This window comes from Hemitrygon akajei, chromosome 11, assembly GCF_048418815.1.
Source record: "Hemitrygon akajei chromosome 11, sHemAka1.3, whole genome shotgun sequence".
Classification (NCBI taxonomy): Eukaryota; Metazoa; Chordata; class Chondrichthyes; order Myliobatiformes; family Dasyatidae; genus Hemitrygon; species Hemitrygon akajei.
The window spans coordinates 24,311,012-24,338,810 of NC_133134.1; the positions used below are offsets into that span (position 1 = coordinate 24,311,012).

The following is a 27,799-nucleotide window of genomic DNA, read 5'->3' on the forward strand; positions in this document are numbered from 1 at the left end:
GTCCCTTCTTTAGCCAGTTATTCCAATGAAAGTGCAGCACTAACATTAAATCAAATTTGGAAAAAAAAGCTAGTTTTCTAATGTTCACAACAAGACAACTACAGCCTTTCTGAGTCTGTAAGTTTGCCCTTACAGACTTCACAAAGCACCCAAAAACTTACGTTACAGAATCAAGTTCTCTCTCATGGTATTTATGAGGAAACTTAAATACTTTTTCAACTTGAGTTTCTTGACACGTACATGATGTGGCTTTGCATTATCGGAAATTTTGTTATGGGTTATTTTCTAGAAATTCGATTAATTTTTCTTTTTTCCACCCCTCCCCACCCTAATAATGTAAAGGTTTCATGTCCATTCCACCCATTTACTTTCTCCTTCAGTTTACTTTCAACCACTAAAAACAATGAAAGGTGCTGTACTTGCTTTATACTTATGACTGTGATGCCAAGCACAGCTCCAATGCAATTTGAAGGCAAGCCCTCCCCATCACTGAGCACATCTACACGGTCATTGGCCAAATCAGAGGTGGTGACGAATCATCATATTGAAGCACGACTGAAAACCTGGCTGAGCGGTGCCATAACAATAACCTCTCACTCAGTGTCGGCATGACCAAGGAGCTGATGATTGACTTCAGGAGAAGGAAACCGTAGGTCTATGAGCCAATCCTCATTGGAGGAATCAGAAGTAGAGAGGGTCAGCAGCAACTTTAAATTCCTTGATGTTATCATTTCAGAGGATTTGTCCTGGGCCCAGCACTTTAGTGCAATTACAAAGAAAGCAAGACAGTATCTCTACTTACAAGTTTGTACAGATTTGGCATCACATCTAAAACTGATAATTTTCTAAAGATGTGTGGTGGAGAGTATATTGATTAGTTGCATCGCTGCCTGGTATGGAAACACCAATGCCCTTGAATGGAAAATCCTAAATCTGGATACAGCCTGATCCATCATGAATAAAGTCATCTCCACCTTTGAGTACAAATGCACGGAATGCTGTCACAAGAAAGCAACATCCATCTTCAAGGATCCCCGCCACCCAGGCCATGCTGTCTTCTTGCTGCTGCTATCAGGAAAACATTGCAATGCCTCTACTTTCTTAGAAGTTTGTGAAGATTTGCAATGTCATCTAGAACTTTGACAATCTTCTATAGATGTGCAGTGGAGATTATATTGACTGGCTGCATCATGGCCTGGTATGGAAACGCCAATGCACTTGAACAGAAGAGCCTACAAAAAGTAGTGAATACAGCAGTTCATCTACATGGAGTGATGTTGCAGGAAAGCAGTTACATCATCAAGGACCCTCACCCCACCCAGGTCATGCTCTCTTTTTGCTCCTGCTATTAGGAGGAAGGTAAGAGAACCTCAGGATCCACACACCACCTAGTCCAGGAACAGTTATAACCTCTCAATCATCTGATTCTTGAACAAGAAGGAATAACTTCACTCACTGACCTGTTGCTGCAACCTATGGACTCACTTTCAAGGACTTGTCATCTCATGTTCTTGGCATTTATTGCTAATTTATTTATTATTATTATTTCCTTTTCTTTCTTTCTTTTTGTGTTTGCGCAGTTTGTTGTCCTTTGCACACTGGTTGCTGGTCCATCTAGTGGGTGCAGTCTTCCATTGGTTCTGCTGTGTTTCTTCATGGGAGACCGAAGACAACTTGGTGCTGTACCGTGGATGCAGAAATGAGGACCCTGAACCACTCCTGAGGCACAATGGAGAAGATGGCCAAGGGCAAACAGCGATGGAGGACCTTCATTGCTGCTGTAAACACCAATGGCATAACAGGTGTTATGTACCACTAGGGTTCATATTTTCTGTGGGCTGCCACTTTAAAATGCCGAGAGAATGAGACTGACTTTTGGACACTGACCTGAGAGAGATTGAGAGTTTTTTTTGATGGATAATCGATGTTATGGTTTTTCTGCAGCTTATTTACATTTTACAAGGACAGTCACAGACACACAGATACATACAGCTCAGAGTCAAGATGGATTCGGTCAATGGAAGACACCAGTGAGTCGGTCGCTGGTTTAAACTTTCATTTGCCCAAAAGGGGTGAGTTGAGATTGATCCTGAGTATTGATAAATGACGCTCACAAGTTTGCTACAACTAGAAGAAGTTTGCAGAGAAGAGAGGAGTGGAAGGTTTGAAATAGAAGAAACCTAGTGACAAAGAGATCACTGTTTGGACTCTCTCTCTAAGTAGCCCGTGAGGGTGAGTTTGTTTCCATTTGAATAAGAAAGTGTGATTGTCAGTTAGTTAGTCCATAGGAGTGGGTTCTTTGGTGAAGGGAAAACCTTTGTGAATACCAGGCTGTGTTCTACTAGCATTTTGTGTCTGTTGTTGTGTGAATACCAGGTGTGTGTTTACCTTTTAGGTGTGGTAGTTCACTGAAGAAAGGGACCCCTGTGGCAAATCACTGTTGGAGTTATTTTGTATGTCATGGAACTGCATAAGTGGCTATCACATTATGTGTTTGGGGTAACCTTGTAGAATCTACCGATGTGTCGACCCTTGCCTGGGTGGTGGTTCCCTTGAAGATGGTCCCCTTTGTGATAAACTACTGTTGGTGATAATCCATACGTGGATTCTGTTTGAGTATCCTGTGTCCCGTAGCTGAATTTGGATGTGGTACCATTTGTGTTGAAAGGATATTCATTGAAGATCACTGTCGGTGATACTTCGTGTGTGGAGTGAAGATAAAGCCTACTGCTATTGTTATTTTGTATTGCTGTCGTGGAATCTGTGGAATATTGACGTAATTGCCTTCTCACAACATTCACCTTTGGATTACAAGCATCTCGCAATAATTAATCTGTGCATTTCAAATGAACTTTTCTTACATACCATTGTAAAACTGTATCACTTACCACCTAAGCTTGAAGAAGTTTTGGGGATTTATGTATTTACACCTATATAACTCTTGATTTACCTGGTTTGAGTTACTATATTACGTAGTTACTAATAAAATAGTGTTTTGTTAACACCAAAACCAGATTCCAGGTATGTTCTATTGTTGCTGATAATTTTACAGGGTTGAGTGTATGTGACACAAGCAGTAATTAACTATTGTGTGTCTTGTATTTACTATGAATGCCTTCAAGAAAATGAATCTCAGTGTTGTATATGGTGATATATATGTACTTTTATAATAAATTTTCTTTGAACTTTGAGATACCTCTGACATGCAGCAGTTATTAATTATGTACTCACTGGAGCATTTACCACATTACTGAACTATTTTCAGCAGGATCACTGGGCATCAGTTTCCATCACAATCTTAACCCAAAAATTGACAAAAGAGCAGAATTTTAGGGACCAAATGAAAGTGGCTGCCTTTTGCCCTACATCAATGCATTATTTGACTATATAAGGCATCAAAGGAACCAGAATAAAACTGAAACAACACACACAAAATGCTGGAGGAACTCAGCAGGTCAGGCGGCATCTATGGAAAAGAGTAGTCAGCATTTCGGCTCAAGCTCCTTGATCAGGTCTTGGCCTGAAATGTTAACTATACTCTTTTCCGTAGATGGCGCCTGGCCTGCTGAGTTGCTCCAGCATTTTGTGTGTGTTGCTTGCATTTCCAGCATCTACAGATTTTCTCTTGTTTGTGAGTGTAGATATTAATTTTAGTTTTGTTGTCTTCTATATTTCTCTTGCTTTCTATAACTGGCCAGTTAGAATGAATGCAAATCAATTACTGGGTATGTTAGTGGCACTTTATGAATTTGCGAGAATTTGAGGTTTAAACATCTCTATTCTTGATCTACTTGAAAAGTGATTGTTGTAATTAGTGCCTAACTGAAGGGAATGATTGCATAATGTTTATATTGCTGTTTTCGTAATCCAGTTGTTTGGAATAACTCAGTTGCCAGGAGTACCTGATTGGCCTGGCAACTAAGAATTTAAATAAATTTTATTTAGAGAAACAGCATGGTAACAGACCTTTCTGGCCTAACAAACCTGTGGTGCCCAATAACACTCAATTAACCTACTAACTATCCTTCAATAGTGCATAATGTGCACTGTCTAGCATCTATAAATGCATAACAATTTGCTAAAGCATTTTTGGTAAGGTTTTCCAACATCTTAAGTCTAGTGGCCCAAATCAGTAGGTGAATGGGAGTGCTTTGTCATGCAAGTTGTCTTTCAAGCCATATATTAAGATAATTTGAATATGGGTCCTTCCCCACTCTGGGTTTAAAAGCTGACTCATAAACGTACAGCAATTTAAATGTATATTCACATAAATCATTGTCACCTCTTCAAGCACTATTAATGTTTGATGACAAATACCGCCACCATCCAATCCTATTTAAAAGTCTATGGCTTGGAACTTCTCTTTTGGTAAATTCCTAAACGTTTTAGCTAAAATACTTCAATCTGTAGAAACTTTTTTTGCCTAAGATTTAACTGAAGTGTATTAGCAGATTAATACATCAGAAGTATATGTACTTTGTGTTGGATTTTACTTTGCTGAGTTGTGCTCATTTTTCAACTTAGAGTCTGTGTGGCAGCGTCCATATGTGAACATCTTCAAACATTTCAAATTAGAAGAATGGAAGAAGTCAACAAAAGAAGGAGATATTACAGCAGTTATGGTACTGTTTATTTTGCTTTTGGTAACCTTTTCCTCCTGAGGTACCAGTTTTTATTTGGGCACTATTCTATTGATAATAAATTAATATTTTATGCAAATATACTGAGACATCGTCTTGTTTACAAGGTGAAGAACAGGATGATTCCACATTGGGCTTCCCACCCTGTTTTTCATAGCACCTATCATCCAGTTCTGTTTCTTCCTCCACCTGGCTCCATCCACCTATTTTTCCCACAGGATCCCCTATTCCCCCCCACCTTCAGATGTCTGCTGCCCATCAACCTTCTATTACTTGGTTCCATTTATCACTTTTCTTTGTCAGAGACCAACATGTACACACCTCTTATGTATCCACATCACTCTCTAGCCTCTGCCATACCTTCACTCTTCCTTCATATACCTGGCTCCTTTAGTCCTTTTCGTCATCTGTTTCTATCACCCCAGCTTTCTCGCAACTCCACCCCTCCTGCTCACCCGCCTGGCTCCATCAGCCCTTCATCCCTCATTCCACCTAGACCCAACTATCATCTGCTGTTGCTTCATGCCTTCCCTTTGGAAGATGCTGGCTATCTTCCTTCTACATTCTCAGCCCTGATGCCGGATCTTGACTTTGACTGGACTTTTACCTATACAGTTGCTATCAGACCCTCAGATCTTTCAGTTTGTTCTTAGACCCATGACATAAATTATGTTTTCATCTGATATTCAAGAAATGGCCATGTTGCCTTTCTGCAAGTGTTTCCATTTGATTAGAAGATTACATTAACATTAGATAGAGTAGAATCACGGAAGATTGTGATTGCCCTCTTTTTAATTGCAATATGGTGGCAGCCAATGTAGTGACTTAATTGTAAACATCTCTTCAGCTATAGAGGATGCTGGAACAAAGCACTCTCCTTGCAGCTGGTTATTGGAAGGAAATCTAGAGTGTGCATATTGTCTGAGTTTTCTCTTTTTCCATTTTAAAAATGTCTGTATGATTAACCTCTTGTGAGTGTGCTAAGATACCTTTAGTTTACTTGAAATCAAGTACCGTAGATTCCGGACTACAGAGCGCACCTGATTAAAAGCCGCTGGCTCTAATTTTAGAAAGAAAATCAATTTTTTACTTGTACAGGCCGCACCGGATTTTCGGCCGCAGGTGTCCCACGTTGTAATATGAGATATTTACACAGAAAGATATTACACGTGAGGATTTTTTAACTTTTAATTAAATCCATATGGTAACATAAACAAATACATATTGCAAATGCTTTTTTTCGAACCGTGCCTGTAACGCGGCTACTTTTAAATATACGTTGCGTATACTTTTTTACTGAACAACATTCCAATATCTCCTAACGACTGGTAAAAAATATATATACTGCAGCCTACCAGGAAAAGTTATTGATCGCCTTTAACTTAAAAGCAGCGTTTCGCTCGGGTCTAATGCCGCTCTGCCGCTCGCCCCCCGCCGTCCCGTTTATCGCAAACTGGCATTTTTCCCACAAGACGCGGCGAAACCGGGTGTGACGTCATAGCATCCCGCGATGTAATACAGAAAACAAATATAGTTAAAACTCTTCTAACTTTAACTAGAAAATGAATTACTAAGCGAAAATATTATAAACTAAATAACTGCCATAAAGGCAGCACAATGCTTTTCTTCGAGTGTTTTCCATGTTGATGAGGGTGAGTACAAATGACTGATTTACAATAATTTAATTGTGAAAGTGCGCTTGATTTATCGTACAATTTCATTGGACCTCTGTGAACTACTCATCAATTTTATTGGTCTACTGTTACGAGGCAAAATGTTTTTGGCGGCATGAAAAAAATCATGTATTAGCCGCTCTGGATTAAAGGCCGCAGAGTTCAAAGCTGTTCAAAATGTGGGAAAAAAGTAGAGGCTTATAATCCGACATCTACGGTATTTGCTTTTTAGGTAATTATTGGTTTCTACATCCCATTAAAAATTACTCTTTTTGTCTAAAAAGAGTATGTAGGTAAAGGAACTTGAATAAGGGGATTATGCCTATTTTGTCGATAATTTATTTTCCATATTACTCAGTGTTACTGCTCCATTATGCAGAATCATTTTATAAAAAGAAAGACTTCAATTCATTCTTTGACCACCGAAGTTTATTAACTTTTTCCTTGAAAGCATTTTGATCAATTCTTTGTAGGATAAAATATTTGTAACCATAATTTGTATAGTTTAAGTTGATTTAGCAGCTTTAACTGAATATTTTCTTTGAATTTTATGTTTTAAGGATAAAACTCTGAAATGCACAGTTTATCGTATCCGAGGCTCCATCCCTGCTGGTAACTACATTCAGTTACCAAAAACTACTACTCAATCCCTTGGGCTAGTTGGCCGCTACCTGTATGTCCTCTTCAAACCAATTGTATCCAAATACTTTGTGGTTCATTTTGATGCAGTCACTGAGGTATGTTTTGATTAATAAACTCTGGATGTTGTGCATTTGTTGGCTTGATTTTATTAATGGAGTTAAATGCACTTAATGAAAAGTCAGTAACTTTGATAGTGTTTATCAGAGTCATTCACCACACTTCAGTGAAATTGTTAATTTCTTGTTTTCATGGATGTTTCAGGTGTAAGGAAGCAAAATGCGCAGAAAGACCCAGTAGGAAATCTGTTAGAAAGTTTTTGATTGATGAGGAATTATTAAAGAGCTTCCCAAAATACTGCAACTATTCTAAAAGTTGATTAGTCAGTTGTAATTGGTTTTGGAGATTGATTTTATTTCCACTTTCTGAACATCCATTTTTCTCCTCTTAGTCCTGTTTTGAACATAAGCTGTGAGAGATCCATTGTGTAATTTTATAAGTTTTAAATTGTCCTTTGCCCATTATAATGTTTATTTTGTTTTGTATTTTCATAAGTTCTTTGATAGGCAAGGCAATTGCAACCATAATTCAAATGCTTAAGGAATTTAATTTTGTAGAGCTGAGGGTATGTTAGGTTCTTTAGACTGTTCAGTTGGACAATCTTGAAGGATCAGCCTAGACATTACGGTAAATTGTAGCAGGCGAATTGAATGTGATCACCACTGCTGCTGAACCAGTTCTATTTTCATTTATTTTCATTCTGTGTATGTTCAGTTTACGACTGTGCCTGCATATGCAGAATTCTCCAATTGCTTTCCGTTTGCTGCTTTTCTATATCATTCCTGAAACCAAGCAGATGAGCAACCAAATTATTCCCATGCCTATATTAATATGGCTGCAAGTTAAAGAAGAGTTTGATCTGTGTTCATAAAGAATGTTTGGAACTTCCTGCTTTGAGATTTGCAAACACTAATTTGGATCATTGGTTTGTGCAACATAGTATACCAAGTACAAACGTTTGTATTTTTCAGCTTTTGACTGACTGGCTGCATTGCACCTCGGAGATAAGTTGATTGGAAATTGGTGCTTCTTTTCTTATGGGGTAATTTCATGCACTTTTTCTGTAAGTAACTAAATCCATGTCTCTGCAGGATATTCAAGTCATTCGGATTTCATTCTCCAACCTATTTAAAGAGTTCAAGTCCACGGCCACATGGCTCCAGTTTCCTTTTGTTTGTGGTGCTGTGAAAGGCTCTGTGTATAATGTTACTGCAAAAACTGCTAAGCAAGGTAAGGGAGTTTTCAACTTCTGTCTTTACTTTTATTGTACAATTTCCTCAATTGCTTGTATTCAGAAAAAATATTACTAAATTTATATTTTCTTTTCTGTGAAAAATTTACCAAAACTCTGAAGTGATTTATTGGTATTGAAGTAATTCCATGCTCTTCTTTGAAATAGTGCAATGAAATCCTTATTGATTACCTATCTGAATAAATGGATTAATGTAATATCAAAAGATGACAAATCTGAAATGCCTCTCAGGACTTGGGCTAATTTTATGTTGAAAGGTATGGCTACATTATGACACTTCATTTCCAGAAATACTGCTGAACAAGTGTCAAATATAAAAATAAATTAGTATTAGTTAAAAAAAAATCCATCAGAAAAAAGGACTGAACCCTGTAAAATCCTAAGATGATGATGATCAACATTCAAGAATTTTGAAAGTTGGCTATGAAGGTAGTGAATACTCTAGTTATCAACTTCCACAATTATATAGATTCTGGAATAGTTCCTTCAGATTTGGAGGGTAGCGTAAAGGTGAAGGAGAACAGTCTATAGAAAGATGTAATATTAAGATACAGAAAATAATAAAATTGGATGTATTCAGAATGGATCTCCAACTTGTATTTTGATAAATCAATTGGAAATCACTAAGGATGTATCCAGTAGAGTATTGACAGGAAACCTGGGGATATGATATATTTGGATTTTCTGAAGGCTTTCAATAAGAGTATGATACACTAATGTTGAATAAAAGCTTGTTCTCAGATACAAAAATAAGGGGAAGATTAATAGGATTGTGGTCAAGTGGCTAGCTGCAACTAGTCTGATACCATAGGGATCATTATTTAAGTCCCTAATATTCAAAATCTGTACCAACATTTTGTCAGAAAGGATTAAAAGCTTCAAAGTGTGCTTATGCAAAATTAATTGAGAATGTGAGTAACGTGGATATAAAGAAGCTTCAAGGGGATATGGACAAACTAAATGAATGGGCAACATTATGGCAACTAACCAAAGAACTTCTTGTTTAAGTTCAACTGGTTCTTCTATTCCAACATAGTTTGGTTTGTGTAGGACTGAGTGCCCTTTAAAGTTGCTAGCAATTCATTTAGTCGTCCCAGTAGTTGGTAAAGAAAGACAATGCCATGAGGTACAGTAAATAGATTTGGACAATAAATGTATATATTTCTCTACTGCTTACATCCTGAGGACATTTAGTTTAGTTTGCACAAACATCATTGGTCGAGAGTAACAGGTGGTGTACCCTTCCTTTTCCAAGCAACTGAACCTGGCTAAACAGAAACTTATTTAATCACAATAGAGTTTCAGACCTGAATTTTTTTTCCCCAGATCTACATAGGTGCCTGATTAAGCAACACAGTATATTTGAAAATAATATATTTGATATTTTTGAAGTATTTGAAGTTTTTGCTTTCAAATACTCCTGTTGACTCCTATCTTTAAAAATTCTCACCTGAACATTTCTGACCGAAGATTTCCAGATTTTTATTATTCTACCATCGGCAGCCATGTATTCAGCTGCAATAGCTTTGAGGTCTGGACTTGTCCCTCTAAATTTCATGATTCTTTCAACTACATTAAGGCTCTCTTTTTAAACATTTGGCTACACTTTTAGTCTCTCTTACTGTCAGTTGTCATTTAATGTGAACTGTCTTTAGATGATTTAAGATATTAAGGGTGCCATATTATAAACGTGTTATAGCTGTTCTGTTAACGATAAATAGGAGTCAGTTTAAAAGATAAATCTTTAATTACTACTGAATATGCATCTTATCAGTTAGTTATATTGATGTTATTTATGGATAAGCTTGTAATCTTTTCCTTTTATCTTTAAACAGACCTAGTGGGTATTGCCCCTGTTGGTGTAAAATGGACGTGCCTGATGATGGATCTTCGTTATATTTTATCATTTTATTTAAATAGACACTACAGCCACCTGAAAAACATTAAACTTTGCTCTAATATGTTTGTTAAGAACATCTTTACCAGTGACTTGTTGTTTGATCCAAGTAAGTGATCATGTTGTTATCATGGACATCTGAATTTGCCCAAAAGCTTCTTAAATACTTTGCATTTCAGTACCCAATTTTTAAAAATAATTCGTAGGTTTTTGCTTTCAATACTTTTTTCACATCAAATAATTTAATGACTATTTTTTTTAAAAATTGGTGATCAGAAGTTTCTCAAGAGAACATTAAGTAGTATGCGATAGAACATTGGGGAAAATTTTTCAGAGACATTGTAAGTTGTACACGGCAAAGGTCTGGAAACAAATAAGAAGTTATAATCAAGAGGGAAGTAACTGGAAGCAAGATTGAGTGATGGTAGTAAGTAGCAATAAGTGGCCTTGGTGATCAATAGAAAGTGATGTAGGTGCTCAGATAAGGCAAAACCAGACACTAATATTGTGTACAATTGGTTGTAAATAATCTGAGTAACATAGGGTGATATCTTAATGGCATTAGTCTGGAAAAACTTTGGCTCATTCATATATATTGAACATATGAATCGGAGGCAGGTTTAGTCCATTCATTCACTTGTACATGCTTTGTCACAGTAAGATCATGTGATTGCAATTAACACATTTTGAGGGGTAAATTTTTTCTCACAAATGATAGTTGATTTCTAGAATGAGTGCCAGTGGAAGTGGCGAAGGCAGCACAGTAATAATGTTTGAGGTATCTGCACAGCTATGTGAAAATGTATGGCATAGAGCAGTATGGAATTGATGTAGTCAAGTAGATGGGCATGATGATCAGCACAGATACTGTAGATCGAAGGGCCTTTTCCTATGCTGGACAATTCTCCTAAGGCACTAATCCACCTGCGAAAATGGAAGCTTTCACATTTTTACATTAAATTCCGTTTGCCATATCTTTAGTCATTCACTTAACCTATCTACATCCTTTTGCATGTCTTCCTCAAAACCTTTCTTAATTTTTCTTTCATCAGCAAATTTGTCAACTATACTTTTAGTATTTTCAACCAAGCTATTTATATACAGTGAATTCCAGTTAATTGGGACACTTTAGGACCAGTACATCTTGGTCCAATTAAGCAGTTGTCTCAATTAGCCGAAGTTTCATGGAAATCATTAAAAGGTATAAAAAAGACAACCTGCTGTTTAACAGTAATAAATTATTTATATGAAATACCAAACAAATCAGAACATTACTAATCTTACTACAGTAGTATAAAACTGTGTATTAGTTCCTAATAGTAATCGATGAAGGAATTCATCCAATGTACACGCCATGTTTTTTTGATTGACTATAAATGAACAAAATCAGTGCAAACACCTTGTGCAGATAATAGATGATCCTTCATTGGATGATTAGCTGCATGATTAGCTCAAGTTTAGATCTGTCAACTTTATGACTTTCATCATCTTCATATTTCCCGCCTTGATGTTGTGATATAATGCTTTCGGTGATTGCATGATCCAAATTTCATTTCATTGTAACGTCTAAAATGATTGTTGATGCCGTCAAATTCCTTGTAGTCCCTAATTTGTTGAAGTAATGAAATTGTTTCATTTTCACTCCTGGCTGTTTCTGGCATTTCTAATTCTGAATGCTTGAAACCAGAATTAACAAAACTGTTTTGAGTTGGCTTACTGCTAATTTCTTGCCAACTATCAGGATGTCAAATTGTACACAACACAGTTATGTGATCCATTGCTTTCTTTGACCTGATAGTGCTGTGTGATTGTAACAAAGGGAACCATCCAGCTTCGCATGATTAATTTAAAAAAAGGCTATTAGCATTGTATCCATAGATGTCATGAACATAAAATTTTTGAAGCAAGTCATGGACCTTTGCAAATTTCCATGTTTCAGCACTTATAGCATCAGTACAATTTTTCTTGCCATGTGCTTTCTTGAATTTATTCTAGTGCTTACTTTTCCATCGAGACAACTAATCACTTGTTGCTTCAAAATCTTTGTGATTCAGATTCTTAGCTAGTTCCTCAGATTTGTTTTTAACATTGATCCACTGACACGTAGACCTCATCCAGTTACAATGGAAATCTATTGATTGAGGGCCTCTTCAACATCTGGATCCTTATCTTCATGCTTTCGTTTTTGGGATTTTCTCTGTTGTCCCTCGCATAATGCCCATTCTTCCTGAAGTTTATCTTGCTGATGTATTATAAGCGTGCAGTTGTAGATTTCGGCACTCCAGTTATTGCTGACAATGAGTGGTGTTGGGCTTTTAATTTGGTCGAGTAGGATAATTTTTTCAGTTAGTGTCAAATCTTTTTGCAACATCTTGGCAAAGAGTCTGAACATTTAAAAAAGTTAAAATAAAACAACAGAATGATCAAAAATCACTGCTGTTTGATTCTGGCCTATTGATTCTATCCATTGGCCTAAATGGATAACAACACAAGCACACGCAACTGACGTTATTTAAAACTGTTGGCTTTAAGCACAATGTAGTGTCTAATGGCTTCAGAAGGGCATGCGAATGACGCGAGTTAGACACTGTTCAGGAACAATGTCCTATCCGAATTAAGCGGTATTGTCTCCCAAATAAATGAAGGACTATTTTCTTGATTAATTTTTCTTCAAGAATTGTCCCAAATAAGCTGCTGCCCCAATTAAGCAATGACCTAATTAACTGGAATCCACTATAATTCCTGTAGCACACCATGCATTAGAAAAGATCCATTCATGCCTAATTTCTGTTTCCTTGACCTTGCAAACTGTGAAAAGCCATAGGATAACACAATAATGGAATGGACAGGACAATAGAGTGATAAAGCAAGGTGACATTGGCTACCTAAGGTTAACTGCCCGTGTCCAGGTAATTTTGTTATAGGTCAAGGAAATGGGTCTCCTGATAGATTGCCAAAATTAATCATGCAAGAACTGGAAATGCCACTCAATCTATTGGTTATTTCAAAGCAGCATGTTTATGGATTCTGTTTAGGTGGACTAAAAGGATGAAGGATTACTGTATTTACTTCCTTTTGAAGTCGATCGTGGGTCCTCACTTATAGATTATGGAATGAATAGTCAATGTCAACTGATGTAGAAAATAAGGATATGCCACTTTTATGTAAATACTTTATCTATTCAGGTGTGACAGTTCATAAAGCTAAGCGGACGGGACTGGTGCCACATGGTGTTTGCCCAATGCCGCGAGAAATGGCTTTCCTTGTGCCCAAAGGAGAAAACTGGCACGATCTCTATGATTATATCAGGTCAGTTTTGCTGCATTAAGAGAAAATATGGTTACTCATGACAAATAAGTGAGTGACCAAAAAATATGCTTGTTGGTCATGTTGGTTAAAGAAGAGAAACACCATGATATGCCTGCAAACAAACCCTCCTTGTTGGGCTTAAGGTGTCTTCAAGGATGTATGAATGACAGGATATTATTTTGTGTTGTACGTGTACTTCATTGTGGGGATTAGTTATTAGGGTAGTTAAATGTGCCAAAATAGACAAGGCATGAGACTTTCACAATTAACTCGAGTGATACACCATGAGTAATAGTTTATAGTTAATTAGTAACATTAATGTGAATTTAGAAATTTAACTGAATATTTGCTAAGTTTCTGGAGCTTTCTACTGAAAAACTCGTAAGAATTCACAAATGATCGGTTATAAACTTGCTGCTACTCTTTTGGGTTTCTATAAAAAAGCCTTGTTTGCAGAACTTGAGAACTGCCCTGTAAACTCTAGAGTTCACTTTACTCTTATTATAATTAATTATATCAGTGCAGAATGAAGCTATTAGATTCTAGTGCATGTTGCTCAAGCACAAAAAACTGGAAATGCTAAAAATCTAAAAATTAAAAACAATGTATGTTTGATCCATTTGGCTTTGTTGCTGCATGGAAATTTACCTTGATTTATATGTTTGTTGTCAGATTTCCTTCAGATGGAGTTAAGATGCCATATGACTCGATGCAGAAGGGACAAACAAGCCCAGATAACACAGGTTAGAAATGTAATTAACTTAATTTCAAGATTAATATGAAGAATTTCAAAGGTCTTCCAGCTTTGTATTGTTAGTTCTTTCATTAACATTTAAAGGTCCAGTAGTTAGGTTGAGTTGCATAGTTTTTGACATTGTTAAGGACTAGTTAAAGAGAGGGACTTTAGTTGTAGTAGGTGTATGTTTCTATATTAATTTTTGCTTGCATTAGGTGAGTTGCCAGATCAGAGAATAACAAATGTGGCTATGTATTCAAGATGGGCAACAGGAATAAGTCACAGACACAAGAAAATCTGTAGATGCTGGAAATTGCTGGAGAAGTTCAGCAGACCAGGCAGGATCAATGGAAAAGAGTAAATAGTCGACATTTTGAGCTGAGACCCTTCATGAGGACTGGAAAGGAAGGGGAAAAGTCAAAATAAGAAGGTGAGAGGAGGTGAGAAGTACAAGGTGGCAGGTGATAGGTGAAACCTGGAGATGGGGAAGTGTTGAAGTAAAGAACTGGGAATTTGATTGATGAAAGAGATTAAGGGCTGGAGAAGGGGAAATCTGATGTGAAAGGACAGAAGACCATAGAATAAAGGGAAGGGTGAGGAGCACCAGAGGGATGTGATGGGCAGGTAAAGAAATGAGATGTGAGAGATGTGAAAGGGTCACAAGAATAGGGCATGGTGAAGAGGGGGGGGGGGAATTACTGGAAGTTCAAAAAATTGATGTTCATGCCATCGGGTTAGAGGTTAGCCAAGTGGAATATAAGGTGTTGTTCCTCCAACCTGATTGTGACCTCATTGTGGCAGAAGAGGAGGCCAGAAACCGACATGATGGAATAGGAATGGGTAGTAGAATTGGATGGCCACTGGGAAATCCAGCTTTTTGTGGTGGACGGAGTGAATGTGCTTAACAAAGCAGTCTCCCAATCTACATCGGGTCTCATTGTTATATAGGAGGCTATCCTGGGAGCAGCAGATACAGTAGATAATCCCAACAGACTCTCAGGTGAAGTGTCACCTCACCTGGAAGGACTGTTTGAGGCCCTGAATGGTAGTGAGGGAGGAAGTGTAGGGGCAGGTGTGGCACTTGTTCTGCTTGCAAGGATAAATGCCAGGAGAGAAAGCAGTAGGGAGGGATGAATGGATGAGGGAGTTGTGTAGGGAGCGATCCCTGTCAAAAGCAGGAGGGAGGGAAAGATGGGTTTGGTGGTGGGATCCCGTTGGAGGTGGTGGAAGTTTCAGAGAATTATGTGCTGGATGCAGTGGCTTGTGGGGTGGTAGGTGAAGACAAGAGGAACCCTATCCCTGGTGTAGCGCTGGGAGGATGGGGTGAGGGCAGATGTGTCTGAAATGGAAGAGATGTGGGTGAGGACAGAGTTAACGGTGGAGGAAGGGAAGCCCCTTTCTTTGAAGAAGGAGGACATCTCAGTTGTTCTGAAATGAAAGGTCTCATCCTGACAGCAGATGCAGTGGAGATGGGGGAATTGAGAGAAGGGTATGGCATTTTTAGAAATGACAGGGTTGGAAGAGGTATAGTCCAGATAGCTGTGAGAGCCAGTGGATTTATAAAAGATACCAGTACATAGACTGTCTCTAGAGGTGGAGACAGAGAAGTCAAGAAAGGGGAGGGAGGTGTCAGAAATGGGCCATGTAAATTTAAGGGCAGGGTGGAAGTTGGAGGTAAAGTTGATGAATTTGATGATCTCAACATAGGTGCAGGAACCTGTGCCAATGCAGTTGTCAAGAAGATCCTTTCCCTTTCTTCCATGGTTTTCTGCCCTCTCCATTCAGATCCCCGCTTTTCCAGCCTTTTATCTTTCACCAATCAACTTCCCAGCTCTTTAATTCATCCCCTCCTCCTCCCAATATCCTGTTACCTTGTACTTCCTTCTCCCCTCCTCGCAACTTCTTATTTTGACTACTCCCCTTCCTTTCCAGTCCTGATGAAGACTCTCGGCCCAAAATGTCAACTGTGTACTCTTTTCCATAGATGCAGTCTGGCTTGTTGTATTCCTCCAGCAGTTTATGTATGCAAAGGAATAAGTTCCTGATAACTACAGGTATAAGGACGAAGGGAAGCTGAAGGAAAATTTATTGAGGGATATTACACTTGGAAATGCAGGGATTAGTCAAATATAATCGGCAGGCTTTGTTAAGGGGCAATCCTGTATGACCAATTTGAATTTTAAAGTGATAACAAAATGTTTTGATCAGGGAGTGTAATCGATGTAGTTAATCTTTAGATTTCAATAAGATTTTGGACAAGATGACATATGAGAGATGGTCCAGAAGATCAGTAAATTAGATACTAAATTGGCTTGGTGATAGAAAACAGAGAATGATGGTAGAGACAAACACGAGGAAATCTGCAGATGCTGGAAATTCAAGCAACACACACATTTTGTGAATGATGGTAGAGAATTGCTTTTGAGATTGGAAGCTATTATTTGGGATTAAAAGCTTCCATCTCTTTCTATTAGAGTTTCACCTGTAATATGCTCTGGTTTTGTTTTACCTCATCTAGGTCATTCAACACATTGCACTCCAATTAGAATGAATTCACACACAGTGAGTGTCAGTAAGGCTGTCAAAGACAGAGTTTCCCTCATCCAACAAATTACCAGCCCAGAAGCAGTGAGTACCTGATAAAAATCCTACTGACCCATTACTTAAAGTGTTTTAATTTATTCAGTGTTTATTTTTGCACAATTTGTCTAGATGTCAAGAGTACTTTCAGTGGATTACTTTGGAAGTACAGCTACCATTGTTATATCACAAAGAATATTCAATTATTTAGTAATCTCACAAATTGAAGATATATCAAAGGATTCACAAGCAACGATAATCTTTTTGAAATGTAACAAATAGTGTTTTGTGGATAAATTCGCATTCAATTGCTTTTGGGGAAGTACCATGGGATTTTCTAACCCTTTATGAAAGGATAAATGGAAAAGGATAAATTCCAATTTGAAGTAATATTTGTTCACACCACCAAATGTGTGGCTTAGTGTTACGAATGTGCCGCAACTCTGAGGGGCCGAAGGGTACAAAGTCGCCCCCTCCTTTTTGAGAATCGCAAGATCGCTATTAATTCAGGTCTGGGACCCAGGAAATGAGAGAGACACACGCAGAATCCACAAGGTTTGGAATGTGTCCTGGCCTCAGCGAAACAAAAACCCCTGATAAGGGCTATTGTCTCTTGGAGACGGAATTGTGTATTGAGTACTGTACTATTCATTGAAGCCCCTCAGGGACGACCAGAGTGGGCTGGTTGAGGGATTGCATCATCCCAACCTGATTGACATCTGAGACCCCGTGAGTAAGGATAAAAGAGGGTCTGGGGAACAACCCCTTTAGACGCACCAGGAGAAACGCTAGAAATCCCGTGACAGTGTTTAATAGCGACAGCCGGTGGGGGCTCGTGTGCGTCCTTCCCTTGCCTGGGATTGGCGGGCTCACCACGGAAGAACGGTTTAGCTAAAGGAGAGGCCACAAGTGAACGGCCACACCAATGAGACTCCGACGGATCGAAATCATAAAAGGAAAAGCCGGCAAGTTTTTCTCCCCAAAATCTCTCTCTCTCTCTCCAACCATTGCAACTCAGCGGTCCCCAAAGGCTGCAGCCTGCATGAACTGAGTGACTTTTATATTTCCATCGGACAATACATTATCCCCTAGACAACGATAGAGCTTATTTCTTATTGATTATTATTATACCCGCACTTTTAGATTTAGTATTGACGACGTATATTATCTGTATATTTGCATTGATATTATTTTTGTGTATTTTTACTAATAAATACTGTTAAAAATAGTATTATCAGACTTCAACGGACCTCTCTATCTTTGCTGGTAAGTGACCCAGTTACGGGGTTCGTAACTCTTAGGAATATGAATAGATCTGTAGCTGGAATTAGTTATGTCATCAGTATCTAGGACTGGAGCTTCCACCCACTGTCTCCAGGCCTTGTTATTTCATCTCCCTGAGGTAGCTGGTGTACAATGGGTACCCACATTAAAAGAGACGAAGCAACCGGTCTCAGCAGCTGAGGCAGCCAGTTGCTGAGACCACTATTGATATGCACAGATTCTTCAGTGCCTTCACTTTGCTGAGACCAAGAATGGAATTGCATTTATCATGGATGCAGAGGCAATCAAAATCATTTGTATGGAACACTTTGAAGACTTCATTTGTAACTCTTTACTTGATGTGACTGTCCTTATTCCTTCCACAGTATTCTCATTGGTTCAGCCTCACCATCTCTCCTAGCCAATAAGATATTGAAAAGGGAACAACTGGAAATTAAAAGAAAAACACTGCCTCAGGTACAGGCAGTATCCCTACTGAAGTTCTAAAATGTGGCAGAGAACTGTTAAGTCATGAATTCGTAATATGATTGTCCACCGATGGAAAGAGGTCCTAAGATGCCACAGTCAATGGCAATTTTCAAGAAAGTGTTCAAAGAGAGTTTTGAGTTGTAGTGTGGATTCTCTCCACAGTGGACATCATCCATTTTCTAGTGCTTAAAATGGATTTCAAACAAGACTACTTTATTATGTTGATTCTTTTCAATTTTTCTTACACGAATCTGAACCTCGCCTCACATAAACAACCCTCAAGTAAACCTCATCTTCAAAAATATTGGAAATTCCTGTGAAATTTATGGTGGTTGCACTCTAGAACAGGAGTTCCCAACTTGGGGTCCAGGGACTCCTCCCTTCATGGTGGGAGTCCAATGCATAAAAATGGTTGGGAACTTCTGCTCTCGAACCAAAGTTTCTAAAACCTTGGTAGTTGTGCATTTGCTGCACTTGGAGATCGAGCAACAAGCCATCATTGATTCAGAGGATGTGAAAGGGTGGGCTGTATGCTCAGCATCTGGAAGACAAATGAGCTCTGTCAGCCTGCCACTGTACAACACTGGTGAGTTCCTAAAATACCTCTTTCCTTAACCTGGCAGTAATAAAATTCATCTTCAGTTTGCCAGCACTGCATTCGATAATTGAAGAAAAAGGTATTTTAAGTTCAAAGTATCAAACGTGGCAATGCCGTGTCTACCTGGCAAGCAATGATCGCTGTCCTGCTTTTTGCTTTTGAGACTTACAGTAACTACCTTTGCAGGCATCTTGAGGTGCTTTCCACAAAATACTTAAAAAATTTACTGGAAGGATAACCAATGCCAATTTCCCCACTATTGCACTGCTATTTACATTCAGTCAGCCCTTTTGGGCAAGCCATGTCATTCACATTTTTACACCAATAAAGAACCTCTGTTTGAAGCAATGTCTTTAAAAGAGATTACCAAATAGACAATGGAAAAGACTCTGGGCCTCCCTGCGCTCAACGCTTCCTTAAAAACATGTAACATCTCTATTGATTTTTGGCCTTTGACCACACAAAGTGCCATTTTAGTTGGTATTAAGGACCTCTAGTCCTTGCATTGGGAATTTGCAAAAGTCCTACATAAATGGTAGAAGGAGCTTGAAACCTCATTATCAGATTTTACTTAAATGTATTCCAAGAAAAATCCTTTAACATTTCTTGAAATTTAAAGTTCTTGTAACAAAGTAATCTTTTTCCCCTTTTTGTTGACTATTCTTCAAGAGTTGTTTCCTTTTCCAGGAACGGTGTAGGTATCGGAGATCGCCTCGGATTGTTAAGAGCATCCCAGAAATACATTTGGATACCACGTTGTCGTCCAGTCATGGTGGAGTTAGCAGGGAATGTGAGACTGATAACACAACAAAAAATATTGAATGTATGAAGGTGATTCCAGCAGATGATAGTGGAATTCATGTTTTTGCGGATCACAGTGGTAGAGCAGTAATTCACAGAGCCAGCAGTGATACTGAGGTGAGATTTAAAATTTATCAATTATATTTAAATTTCTGCTAGTTTAATTTTAGGTTCATAGTTGGTGAACTTTTGATCACAATTTTTGATTGGAGTTTAGGTGAAATTTCAAAAGCAATTTATAAAAATATAATTTATAAAAAGAAAATGGATAAAAAGTATAATTTCTGGATGATAAGAGTGGAGATGCATCACTTTACCAAAGGAGGTGTAAAACGCTCCTTTCTTCTGCTAGCCTGCAGGTCACCCTTGGGCAAGGTGTAGCACCTGTTTAGACCCTGATCAGGATCACGTGAATTCATGGGAGCAGGTGGTGGATGGTCACGTGAGCTGCTGGTACATATCATAAGTCCTGGTAACGTGACCACTGACGCCTGTGAGGACCACTCATAATAGCTGAGGTGCCCCGTCTTGTAAAGGCACTGCCCGGAAGAAGGCAACGGCAAGTTACTTCTGTAGAAAAAATTGCCAAGAATAATCATGGTATTGAGACCATGATTGCTCACGTCATACGACACAGTACATGATGCTAATGAATATAATTTAATTAATTTTTCTTTAAATCAAAATGTATCATCGAAATTTGTTGCTTTGCAGTACAGTGCAAAGATACAAAATTACTATAACATACCAAATGAATAGTACAAAACAAACGGAATAATGAAGTACATTCATGAGTTCAGAAATTTGATGGCAGAGGGAAAGAAGCTGTTCCTGAAGTATTGAGTGTGGATCTTCAGGCCCCTTTACTTCCTCCCTGACAATAGTAATGACAAAGGGCATGTTACAGATGGTGAAGGCCCTTAATGATGGATGCTGTCTTCTTGAGGCTCCATTTTGGTTATTGAAGTATCCTCGATGGTGCAGATGGTTGTATCCATGATGGAGCTGGCTGAGTGTATAACCCTCAGGATTTGAGGGGATTGCCACTTGCAATCCTGTGCATTGGAACCTCCATATGAGGCTGTGATCCAACCACGTGTACTCTCCATTAAACGTCTATTGAGACTGGCAAGAGTCATTGGTGGTAGATGAAATCTCAAAATCCTAATGAAGCAAAACCAGTGGTGTGCTTTATTTGTGATTACATTAATATGTTGGGCCCAGGACAGATCCTCAGTGATGATGACACCTAGGAACTTAAAGCTGCTCATTGTTCCCAATTGTTAACAAATATTTTGACTTCATCAGAAGCGAACAGAACCTAAAGTGTAGTTTCCCAATTTAAAATTTGCAACTTTTAATTTGTGCTCCCTATAAATGTATTCACTCCCCTTGGAAGTTTACGTGTTTTATGGTTTTACAATGTTGAATCACAGTGGATTTAATTTGGCTTTTATGACGCTGATGAAAAAGACTTTTGTGTCAAAGTGAAAACAAATTTCTACAAATTGGTCTAAATTTATTATAATTATTACAACTACTAAACACAAAATAATTAATTGCATAATTACTCGCACCCTTCAAGTCTGCATTTAGTAGATACAACTTTGGCAGCAACTACAGCCTTGAGTTTATGTGGATAGGTCTCTTATCAGCTTTGCACATCTGGACACTGCAATTTTTCTCCATTCTTCTTTACAAAACTGCTCAAGTTCTATCAGATTGCATGGGAATTGTGAGTGAACAGTCCTTTTCAAGTCCAGCTCCAAATTCTGAATTGGATTGAGGTCTGGACTCTGACTTGGTCAGTTCAGGACATTAACTTTGTTGTCTTTAAGCCTTTCCTGTGTAGCTTTGGCTTTATGGTTTGGGGAAAACAAATCTGCTTGCTGGAAAACAAATCTTCTCCCAAGTCACAATTCTCTTGCAGATCACATCAGGTTTTCCTCCAGGATTTCTCTGTATATTGCTGCTTTTATTTTACTCTCTACACAAGCCTTCCAGGGGCTGCTCCAGTGAAGCATCCCCACAGCATGATATAGCCACTGCCATGCTTCATGGTAGAGATGGTGTGTTTTTGATGATGTGCAGTGTTTAGCTTACACCAAGCATAGCATTGAGTCTGATGGCGAAAAAGCTCAATTTTGGTTTCATCAGATCATAGATCCTTCTTCCAGCTGGTTTCCGAGTCTCCTACCTGTCTTTTGGCAAACTCTAGCTGAGATTTCATGTGAGTTTTTTTCAACAGTGGCTTTCTCTTTGCCACTCTCCCATAAAGCTGCGACAGGTGAAGCACCCGGGCAACAGTTGTTGTAAGCAACCTCTCCCATTTCAGCTACTGAAGCTTGTAACTCTTTCAGAGTTGTCGTTGGTCTCTTGGTGGCCTCCCTCACTAGTCCTATTCTTGTATGGTTACTCAGATATTTTAAGGACGGCCTGCTCTAGGCAGATTTATATTCTTTCCATTTCTTGATGATTGACAACTGCACTACAAGGGATATTCAATGACTTGGAAACCATCTCCTGACTTGTGCTTTTCAATAACCTTTTCATGGAGTTGCTTGGAGTGTTCTTTTGTCTTCATGGTGTAATTTTTGCTAGGATACTGACTCATCAGCAGTTGGATGTTATAGATACAGGTGTATTTTTACTACAATCAATTGAAACACCTTGGCTGCACACAGATCTCCAAAATTAGATCTCCATTGAACTAATTACGTGACTTCTAAAACAATTGGCTGCACTAATGATGATTTGGTGTGTCATATTAAAGGTGGCGAATAGTTATGCAATTATTTTCTGTTTTATATTTGTAATAACTTTAAATCACTTTGTAGAGATCTGTTCTCACTTTGACCCAAAAGAGTTTTTCTGTTGATCCGTGTCAAAAAAACCAAATTAAATCATCTATGACTCAATATTGTAAAACAATAAAATATTAAAACTTCCAGGGGGAGGGTTGGGTGAAAACTTGATATAGGCACTGTATTTTTTTAAATCTTTAGTCAGCAGGTGTGTGGCAGAGACTCGGTGGGCGGGATGGTGCCCGTCTATGTTGCAAGGAAATATGAGAAACAAATCTGCAAAGAAACCTGGTCCACTTCTCTATTATCAGTGTCCACAGTCAATAATCTATAAAGAAAGAAAGAAAAACAACTTGCTAGAACTGTTTGCTTTTTATAATTTCCAGTATCTGCAGTATTTTGTGTTTTGGAAGAAAGGACAATCGGTGTCTCCTCCTAGCCCTTTGATACTTTGCTAATTGCTAGGAGCTACACAGATCCTATTATTTGTATTCATTTATTTCTCTCCATTCTTTTTCCCTCCCACCCCTATTCATGGGATTCCTTGGATTCTGTTCTGTAGCAGCAGTGCTGTGATCAAGAATCGGGCATCTTGATATCATGGACAATGTTGAAATGTTACAAGTTTTCTTATTTAGCTCTGTAATAGTATAATTTTCTACAAAGGACCAGCAATCGAAATGCATGCTACAATGGTGCAATTAGTCTTCTCTATAAACAGGGAAAGTTACTTTAAGTGCAGTTCTGCAAAGTTAAAAATGAATAGGCTTCTTGTCAAGCACATCTTGTTCCTGGGCTGTACTATTGATATTTTTTAAAAAAATACAGATTGTGTGCTAGTGCATTGCACCATGAATTGCAGTACAAAAATACAAAGATCTCCAAACTAATTCTGTGTTAATAGTGTGCAGACCATTTTGTCTTTTTCAGGTACACACTAAAGTCTCAACGCCTACCAGACTTGCTGGTGAAAAATTCAAAATCTGTAAGGTAAGTTGTTTGACTTGAAAATTTTCTTCATCCAGATGTTTGACTTGTAGTAGTTTCCTGTACTTTAAAGGGTTTTTACAGAGCATGATAAAAATAGGAAGTATTGTGTTCAGAATCTCCTTAGAATTAATTGTTTAAGACGAATAATCTGGGAGAGTTCTTAACACGTTTATTTGTCTTTGAGCAATATTGGTTCACTAAATTTATAACTTGCTTTTGACTAATGGCACGATTCTTTAGCACTTCAAAATATGGCACTCTTTAATCACACTTTACCTATTTCAGTCTGTCCTTGCTTTTCCTTTATGCAATGTCTTTTATCACTAGCAAGATTGTATACGAGTTAATGCTTAACATTTCTACAAGACTCCACTATTAATGACCTGTGACTTTCATTTAATAGACAATAGACAATAGGTGCAGAAGTAGACCATTCGGCCCTTCGAGCCTGCACCGCCATTTTGAGATCATGGCTGATCAATTACTATCAATACCTGGTTCCTGCCTTGTCCCCATATCCCTTGATTCCCCTATCCATAAGATACCTATCTAGCTTCTTCTTGAAAGCATCCAGAGAATTGGCCTCCACTACCTTCCGAGGCAGTGCATTCCAGACCCCCACAACTCTCTGGGAGAAGAAGTTTTTCCTTAACTCTGTCCTAAATGACTTACCTCTTATTCTCAAACCATGCCCTCTGGTACTGGACTCTCCCAGCATCTGGAACATATTTCCTGCCTCTATCTTGTCCAATCCCTTAATAATCTTATATGTTTCAATCAGATCCCCTCTCAGTCTCCTTAATTCCAGCGTGTACAAGCCCAGTCTCTCTAACCTCTGTGCGTAAGACCGTCCAGACATCCCAGGAATTAACCTCATGAATCTACGCTGCACTTCTTCTACAGCCAGGATGTCCTTCCTTAACCCTGGAGACCAAAACTGTACACAATACTCCAGGTGTGGTCTCACCAGGGCTCTGTACAAATGCAAGAGGATTTCCTTGCTCTTGTACTCAATCCCCTTTGTAATAAAGGCCAACATTCCATTAGCCTTCTTCACTGCCTGCTGCACTTGCTCATTCACCTTCAGTGACTGATGAACAAGGACTCCTAGATCTCTTTGTATTTCTCCCTTACCCAACTCTACACCATTCAGATAATAATCTGCCTTCCTGTTCTTACTCCCAAAGTGGATAACCTCACACTTATTCACATTAAACGCCATCTGCCAAGTATCTGCCCACTCACCCAGCCTATCCAAGTGTTTGATATGAAGTAACCAAAATAACAGCTAGAAAATTTTTCTGTTTACATTACTTCTACATGCATAACTGTTGGAAAGTTTGGATTTTATTGCAAAGGTTGTAATTCTCAACCACTTTTTTCAGGGTTTGCAGCCAGACCCTATACTGAAGCTAAAGAAGATTATTGGATTTGGAGGGTGCACAGTGAAATGCGTAAGTGTGTTCTGAATCCAAAATGGTATTTACAGTAGCTCTTCATCTTGTTACCTGCCCTTCCACTTCAGATGTCAGCAACCTCCCAGCTCAAGACTGAAAGATAAATTGGAGATAGGATATCTTAAATTGGGAAAACAACAGCTCAGAAGCAATTTTGCTGATGGTGAAATCCAAAGTTCTGCTATTTAAGAGAAAAATCAAGAAATGTACACATGCACACCTTCATAGAGACCATTTTGAAATTTCACCTTGATTCAATAATCTCATGACAGAAGATTTACAATGCTTTTCCAACAACAGCTGTGCCAGATATTAGTAAATAGGAACTGTCCATTTTGAGGTGTGTATATTCTGTCAATGCAAACAGTACAGGTGGTTCATTGTAGGGTGCAGATTTGGAGAATAAAATCTTCAGTACATTCAGTGTAGGTTATGAAATACAGACATCACCATTTGAGTCACTGTCAGATAGGCAAAATAATCTTATAAAGGAACCCTGTTTTTAAAATTACAGTAATAATATATTGATTTTGTAATTATTTTCCATATTTTGAAATGCAATGTCTAAGGTAAGATGGTTCTTTGACCTGCCATTGTAAATATAGATTCATTCAATTGTTACAAAAAATGTGTTTGCTATGATATTGAATATATACAACCACAAATATTTTGAATTAATTCTAAGACAAAATGAAGCAATTAAACTTACTTTGCAGTAATTCTCTAACCAAACATAATTTGGGTAGAGAATTAGCATATCCCTGTGAGAAGTAAAATGAACTACACTGATTCCAATTTAAATGTTAAAATTTATGGCACTTAGCACTCCGCTTTATTTGAAAGCTAGTAACTGTAACATTTATTGTATTATTGTAAGTCCTGATTTCTGTTCTTTTACATATTGCATAATGTTTCAACAATTTGGCTATCACTCTGTGTAGTTAAATGATGAAACTATTTCCTTAATGGTTTGTAAAAAAAAAAATAATTATGGAACCACCCCAGCTGTTCCAGAATCAGTCAACCAAGTTACTGAATTGGCGATTATTAATCTTTAGATATCTTTTCATTATTTTCCCTTTACCTTTTTGATTTTGTGCGATACGAACAATGCTTATGCAAAAGCAGAGTGGCAATCTATCTTAAGAGCTCTGTTGTTTGTTCATTTGCTTCTAAGAAATGGTGAAACAGTCTGGATTTCCCCTTTGTTCCACTCCAAAAATGAGGACATTGATTTAAAGTAAGGGGAAAACGTTTTTTTTAAGGGCGTGAGAAGAGAAAGTGTTTTTAGAAAATGTGGTTGATATTCAGAATTTGGTGCCAGCAGAAGTGGTGGGGTCACAGTCACTTTCTTTCACAGATTTAGGCACATAAATAGGCAGGACATAGAAGGATATGGACCTAATGTGGGATCAGTGTAGTCAGCTAAAAAAGATGATGGTCTGTTTCTGTTCTGTACAATTCTATGACTATGACTAGATCTTGTTGTGATTACTGATAGACTAAAATGCTGAATTTGTTATTTTTTATATTGCTTTTAATTTTATATTTTTATATTGCATTTTTTCTTTTAGTGACTATAATTAACTGTAGCTTAGTTGACTATGGCTGTGCATGTTGTGCAGGAAATGCAAACCAAATCTTCTGCTAATATTTGTAGAATAGATCTTATAAAGTTCTTAAATTTTCAGGCTGCATGGACTAAGTCTGGATCAGCAGTGGCCTATCCTTGTCATGCCATTGTCGTGGTGATGGAAATTGATACTGGACAGCAAAGATTTTTCATTGGACACACAGATAAGGTAGTAGAGATACTTTTATTGTTCTTGATACATACTCTGTTATTTTAAGAAACATATATGCATTTCAAAATAAGTCACTGCTTCTCAAAACATGCTACTCACTGTATCCCAACATTTGTAGTCTGGATCAGCCAGTCACTGGATTATGAGATCAGCTAGGTGATTGATCCTGCCTCTGATGAGCTGCTTTGTATTTTATAACTTGCTCTTTGATACACCATGGATGAGGATCCATAGACTATTGAACCTTATACCAAATCAAACTGATGTATCTACACTGGTATTGCTTAGTATAAGTATGTGATCCCAAGAATGAGAATGTTAATAGAATTAGTGCTACAAGGGGTCATTATAGCATTGTATATTTACTGAGATGCAGGATTGACATCACTGCTGTAACAGCAACCTGTGCAGACCAGTGCTCTTTCCACTTTTTGCCAGAACCTGTGGAAATTCCTGCCCTTATCACTGTTGTGCAGAAACCTACGTGACAACAGCTTTGGTATCAGACAGTTGGTACAAAACTCTACCCACCCTACTACTTCACTGGAAATCTGAATGCTTAGAAGTTGGCTTATTGCACAAGTCCCTGCCAGTCTCTCACAATGACTCATACTGTCCATGCCAGCCTGAGTGAATCCAAGATAGTAACTTTCATAGCTAGCCTTCCACACTGAGCTGTACAGGTTTTGCATCAGGTCTCTGATAAAGCACCATGGAGAGCAGAGGTTCATGTCAGATTCTTGGTACAGTCATATGCTTGCGTAGATATCATTCTTTAAAGTATAGGGAACTATGTTCCTGTGAGG

At 38.1% G+C, this 27,799-nt stretch overlaps 1 protein-coding gene across 3 annotated transcripts in view; it reads left to right on the forward strand.

Moving 5' to 3' along the window:
* The window catches only part of wdr90 (WD repeat domain 90), a 92,819-nt gene that overhangs the window by 6,510 nt on the left and 58,510 nt on the right, over window positions 1-27,799 (forward strand). For all 3 annotated transcript variants that reach the window (XM_073060461.1, XM_073060462.1, XM_073060463.1), the window contains exons 2-12: window positions 4,525-4,622; window positions 6,874-7,050; window positions 8,104-8,242; window positions 10,100-10,270; window positions 13,347-13,470; window positions 14,143-14,213; window positions 16,725-16,834; window positions 19,824-20,054; window positions 23,672-23,731; window positions 25,117-25,185; window positions 26,880-26,990. In XM_073060461.1, the coding sequence (XP_072916562.1) occupies window positions 4,525-4,622; window positions 6,874-7,050; window positions 8,104-8,242; window positions 10,100-10,270; window positions 13,347-13,470; window positions 14,143-14,213; window positions 16,725-16,834; window positions 19,824-20,054; window positions 23,672-23,731; window positions 25,117-25,185; window positions 26,880-26,990 (1,361 nt within the window). The remainder of the gene's footprint in view (window positions 1-4,524; window positions 4,623-6,873; window positions 7,051-8,103; window positions 8,243-10,099; window positions 10,271-13,346; window positions 13,471-14,142; window positions 14,214-16,724; window positions 16,835-19,823; window positions 20,055-23,671; window positions 23,732-25,116; window positions 25,186-26,879; window positions 26,991-27,799) is intronic.